The following is a 6,173-nucleotide window of genomic DNA, read 5'->3' as shown; positions in this document are numbered from 1 at the left end:
TGTGCATGGCAGTGCAGGGCTCCTAATGGCAGCACAGCCTCCCCACCCCACTCTGCCCTGCTACGCTGGGTCCTGCCTGCTGGGCTGTGGAGGCCTCTGGGGGGGCGGCAGCAGGGTAGGGAGCCCTGAGCCTGCAGTGGGCAGCCTGCATCTGCCCCCTTCCCCACAGACTGCGCTCTGGCCATGCTGCCTGTGGGGGAAGGGGAGCCAGGTGCTGCACTCGGCTCTGGCTGTAGCAGCCACTGCCTCCCACGGGAACTGTGGACTGGGGTCCCTGGTCCTGTAGCCCTGGCAGCTGGGGGCCCCCTCTGGCAGGGCTGGCGGGGGGTAGGGTCGGAGGGCTGTGGGTGAGGAGTGAGGGGCACCAGCAGGGCCAGGGGGGCTGTGGATGGGGAGTGACGGGCACCAGAGGGGCTGGAAGGCTGTGGCTTGGGAGTGAGGGGCAATGGCTTGGGCAGGGCACTGGCATATCAGGGCTGAGGTTTTGTTTCATTTTTTAAAGTGTACTTTGAACCTAGTTTTGCTGTTGCTACTCAATTTGCCATTTATTTGCAAGTTAGACCAGGAGAAGCAGAATGGGTGAAAAAGAAATATGAAATCCTGCAGCTCGCTTGTAGATAAACTTGCTGCTGTTCCAAATAAATGTTCTAAATTTTAAATCCTTAGGTTTCCTCTGTTTATGAAGCAAGGTGTGCAGATGATATAAATTCTGGAGCAAAACCAAATGGCTTCAGGAAGAAGATATACTCCAGTGATAGTTCCAGCTCTGAAGACACAGCATCAGAAGGTGGAAGTGAATGGGCTGATCCTTGTGAGGAGGAGCTTTTTTCTCGAACTCAACTATAAAAACTGCAGAGTAGAACAGATGATTTAAAAGTAACTTGAGATGGAAAACTATCCTTCCTGCGGGTCTGTAGCTCTAAAACAACAACTTGAGTTTCCTCTTCAGTTAACGGATTCAGATGTGTATTTATCTTTCTCTTCTTGCTTATTTTATAGATGAGGACACAGCTGTCCTGCTGAAGATTTTTTTTTCCCCCCCAAACTGTTAAATTCTTGGCTCTTTGAACTAGATTAGATTGTGTTGTCAAATCAAGAATGGATGTGCATGTACTTGTCTTAGTAGTACCACTGCTTTTTTGCATCTTAATTGCAGTTATTTTCATTGTAACTGTAGCCCTACCACTATTACTATCTTACTAGCATTGCAGTGTCTACAACTACTTCTGCTATTCAGAGACTTTAGCTTTTGGCACATTTAGACTTTGTTCTTTAAGAACTGGGAGATAAATACTTAACACTGTAATCTATCAGTGCCTTTCTGAATGCAGGAGAAAAGCATGAATGACTTGTCCAGTCTTCATTCAATAAATCTCATAACTTTGAAGTAGGAACAACAGGGTTGTGCTTTAGAGACTTACAGAAACTGTGTTTTCTATCCTATGATCTCCCCTCCCTCCCCATTCCTCCCCCTTCCCCCCCCCATCCTGAAAACCAACACTGAGGAGACTATGGTTTGTAATCTTGCTAACTGGAGAAGCCACAGATTTTTTGTAGGTAGAGAGGCAATGTGGGTTTCTTTTATCCCTTTTTTTGTCCTGCTTTATGATCTGCCGTTATAGGGCAGAAGTATAAAAAGAAATAACACCAAAAAAAACCATTGGGGTGATGTGTGGATTGTTGTGAATTTTGTAACAAGTATAAGGATTTTGTCTTGTTGCAAATGATTGCATTTGTGTAACCTGCAAGAGCATCCTATTTCAAATTTGAGCCTGAACGAATGAAACGATCTGAAATGCTCAGAGTGTTTGATGTTTTATATGCAAAGGGTCAGTGCTTCACTTGAAAGAAATCCTGTGGCTGCTGCAGTTAGCTGCTGTTGTGGCTGTAATTTAGTAAAATTCGTAGTTCATTTTGTGTTCCTGAGAGAATGTTAGGGGCAAGTTATGTGTGGTGGGTGGGGGTAGGGGAGAGGGGTGACTTACAACATACATGTGTGATTGCAGTAGTGATTGTTGCTTTATGTGACTTGCTTTTCAATTTTATTTTGTTAACCTAGAAAGTCAATACATCGTCAAGTTGCATCTGTACAAGACTATCAACTCCTTGTGCTTTTAACACATTATGCAAAATGTGTAAGCCAGGAGGAGCAATATTTGCAAAACTAAACATCTTAAGTTTTTTACCAACTCATAGTTTAAAGAAACCTAATCTATACAATAGCAGCATGTCTATAACATCAGGAAGTGCAGAAAGTCTAATACTGACTTGAAAAAGCTTAACCATTAATTTTGACAGGCAATAAAAATTCACAAGAATTATAGCTGTTTGAAATATGAGCTGAACTGGCTTTGAAATATGTTCTGTGCTAGAAAGGTGAATTGAAAAATGCGTTTTGTTGCCTTTTCTTAATTGATAGTGTAAGAATGAAGATCTATGGTTATAGAGCCATGCAAGGCTTCATGCCGCCTTTTTTTTTAATTCTTATTTAAAATTGGCTTGGTTTGTCCTTATGAGGAACATTTTTCTGATTCTCCTGTTAAACTACATTATTTTAGGGTTTGTATTCATGAAACAAATAATTTGACACTTTAGAGGGTTTTTTAATTTATTTGCAGACTTTGGATAGGTTTTTATATATTTACTTTCTTCTGGAGCTTCCTTAAGAGGTTGTTTAGCACCTGCACTGAGAACTATTTATCTGTAACCATAAAGTGAAAGACACCTAAATTCCTGAGATCACTACAGTGAAGAATGGAATAGAGCTTTGTTCTGTAAAATAAAAAATGACCAAATGGACATATTTCAAACACAACCTTTGGCTCAGCTTATTTTGGATAGAGCTGCTTCTTTAATAGGAAAGGGCTCAAAAATAATGAAGGTGTTGACTGCAGTTACATTGTGGTGTAATATTGCAGCACCTTGAAGGGGGGAAATAAAAAGGTATATAATTGAGCTTGGGCAATAACAAATTGTCTTTATTTGTTTTCATAGTTTAATGGCTAAAGCTCTGAAGCTTTCAGTGAGAGAGTTGAAGTGTGGTTTTTAGTTTTTCTATATGGATAGAGACACACAAAAGCATTAAGGTTGGCAAACGCTGAACTGCACTGTGGTATGAAGCGCATTGCATATCCATAGCACTGAAGTATCAGTTTTCCATTCCTGGGCTGAAATTTGTTTCTACTTTTTGCTTCAAGTGGTTGTATTGTTCTGATTTCACGTACACCAGAGTAACTGATTTTGTTTTCTTGTGGAGTTACTTAACACCAAATAAAAATATAAAAGGATAGTTGGCTGGTTTGCATACGTCTTTTTCCTTTCGTTACAGTGTGTGTATAACTTACAGTTAGACTTAAACATGCGCCACTTCGGAATTAAATATTTCGAGAGAGCATATACAATGGAGATATTCAACACAAGAGTCCTCTTTCCATTGGTGTTGTTTCATGTTTGTTGTTGTTGTTTTCTCTCTTGTTCTTCTACTTTAGTCTCTTTAAGACCCTAAAACATATTCATTGTATATGACCCTGAAAAAAAACCCCTTTCGACCCCCAGGACTTTTTCATCCAAAGCAATTTTTTTTTGCTTTAATTACTTTTCTACAAAATGGTACCGCCTTAATCTTAAAAGTGAATTCGCAGTCAAATGTCCTGGTTGGTAAGAGACCAGACTAAATACCTACCAAGACATTAAGAAGAATCTATGTGAAATAAAGTGTCCTCTGAGTGCTGGAACTGTAAAATACTTCTGTATGTAGCACACGTAAATTATAGCAGCTTTTGTTTCTTCCTCCAACAAAACCACAGACATTTTTATACTTGACATTGTAGCATTCTGGTCAATCTAGGATTCATAACCACACGTCTTGATGGTGAAGGTAGAACTGTTCTGTCTCACCTTGAAATGTAAAGCTAAGATTTAAAAAAATGGATACATAAAGTTAAATGTAAAGACACCTAACTAAATAGCTAAAGGCCCAGTAACTGTGAGTGACTTCAGTGGAAATGTTAAACTGTGTCTTAATTTTCCAGTTTTAATGCATAGAGCATAATGAAAAGTATAATTTGGTCCTATTCACAGAATGATTGCGACTCTCCTAGACTACACTGATTTGGAAATGTTATAAAAACACACTGAGAATGTCTCCATGGGGAGGTAGCACAAATTAGCTATTTTGCAGTAGCTTTCCATATGTATACTTAGCCTGTACTAAAGGTGTATTTTTGTAGTCTAGTTTATGATATTTTGAATACAGATTACAAAGGCATTTCTGTGAAATTAGTGCCCACATTAGGAGTTAGTGTGGATTTAAAGGGGTAAGAATTACTCTATAGTATCTTATTTAGTAGCAGCTTCCCTGTGTAGATTAGCCATTAGGTTTGTAATGTACATGCTTATAAAATTTTCTAGGATATATCTCTATAGCATAAGGCAGTATGATGCAGAGACACCAGAGCTTGCTTTGCACATACAAGCTCTGGAACCAGAAACAGCATAGTTGTATCTGTATGGTGGTTTCAGGCTAATTAGCTCTGAAAAGTAGACATTAGCCTGGGTACAGAACTAGATTAACACAACTGTGCTGTTTCCAGTTCCAGAACTAGCATGTGTACAGGTATCTCTGCATGGTGCTGCATTATGCTATATATCCTCAAGAGAAAAGTGCTTTACAGTGTCAGTGTGTATTTTGCAGGGCTTCGTTATGTTGGTCCTTTTTTCCTAAACTATTTAAAGCAGTGGACTAGTAGAGATTAAAACTGCATGCATCTGTAGCGTTTAATTGCCTGAATAGATGGATATAGCATAACATAAATATTCAGCATGAGGTGTGCTAGAAGCACAAGCATGCAGACAGCTCAGAAAAAGGGCTCAAAGAAATTCCCATGGATTTAGCCATATGAAGATCAATGCATGACATATTGCTAAATCCTTGTAACTGCCTGGCAACATTTATTTCTGTTTTCAGAAGTTAATTTCTCAATTGAAATTCTTATCCTACAATGGAGAAATTAATTATTTTAAGGGGAAAAATTTTCACTTGGAGGACTAAAGGGGATTATAGAGGATTCTAGTTATAAGAATTAAATATGGTCAATCAGACCTTTCAGTCAATATATCTGAATGATTATCACTTCCAGACCTTCCACACAGTCTGCCCCTCTGCCTAGGTGATGTAAGCAATATTTCCCTTTTGCAACAGCAGCAAGTTATTCTAGACATTCTAGACGAGGCAGGTCCATCAGGTTATACAAGGGGTGATCAAAAAGTTCTAAGACTTAGCCTTTATTTTAAAGAATAGTGTGCAAACAACATTTTTATGAGCTGTCCCCTTCAAAGTAATCTCCCCCAGATGATATACCCTTGTCCCATCGTTCCTGCTACTTTTGGAAGCAATGCTGGAAGTCTTCAGCTGTGAGTTTTTTGAGTTCCGCTTTCACATTCTTATGGATGGCTGGAATGTCATCAAATCTCCTTCCTTTCAGCTTCATTTTGTTCTTTGGGAACAGAAGAAAATCACATGGGGCAAGGTCAGGTGAATATGGAGGGTGTGGTATCACAGGAATGTTTTTTTCAGCCAAAAATTCTTGAATGGAGACAGCAGTGTGTGAAGGAGTGTTGTCATGGTGCAGAAACCATCAACCATTTTCACACAGCTTGCGGCAGTTTCTTCTAACTTTATCCCTCAATCGAATCAAAACCTCTTTATAAAAGGCCTGATTGATTGTTTGACCACTCGGTACAAATTCCTGATGAACAATACCCCGAACATCAAGTCTTAGAACTTTTTGATCAAACCATGTACATTGGCTCTATGTAGCACCACCTGCCATAATACTCGTTAAGTGAGAACATTACTAATGTTTAATAAATAATTTATCTGAAGAAAAGCATTTTAAATTGTCTGCCTTTGAAAATGTCAGCAAAACTATTTCCAGCATAATCTTTGCACCAACTGCTTCCTCTGCTGATAGGAAAGGACTTTTTGAAAGTAGCTTTTGATCTACTGACCCCAGTTAACCCCATTGTATAAACAGTGATCATTAAAGCTAAAAACTACAGAGTATTAGTTTCACAAGGAAGTGCTCTGTCCGCTTAAGCTTTGCTTGTGGTTAGCTAGTTTACTTTTTGCCTTTCGTGGCCTATACAACTCATAATTTGCATCTATACTAAAT

The 6,173-nt window shown here is 39.2% G+C and overlaps 1 protein-coding gene across 4 annotated transcripts in view; it reads left to right on the top strand.

The window, feature by feature from the left end:
* The window catches only part of KIAA0232 (KIAA0232 ortholog), a 101,003-nt gene extending 97,714 nt beyond the window's left edge, over positions 1-3,289 (top strand). For all 4 annotated transcript variants that reach the window (XM_019526160.1, XM_019526159.1, XM_019526161.1 and 1 more), the window contains one exon: positions 667-3,289. In XM_019526160.1, the coding sequence (XP_019381705.1) occupies positions 667-846 (180 nt within the window). In that variant the 3' untranslated portion in view covers positions 847-3,289. The remainder of the gene's footprint in view (positions 1-666) is intronic.
* The last annotated feature ends 2,884 nt before the right edge of the window (positions 3,290-6,173 follow it).

This window comes from Gavialis gangeticus, unplaced genomic scaffold (genome assembly GCF_001723915.1).
Source record: "Gavialis gangeticus isolate Ggan-Ray unplaced genomic scaffold, GavGan_comp1, whole genome shotgun sequence".
In the NCBI taxonomy this organism is placed as follows: Eukaryota; Metazoa; Chordata; order Crocodylia; family Gavialidae; genus Gavialis; species Gavialis gangeticus.
Note: the sequence above shows the minus strand (reverse complement) of the source record. Positions and strands in the feature narration are given on the sequence as shown.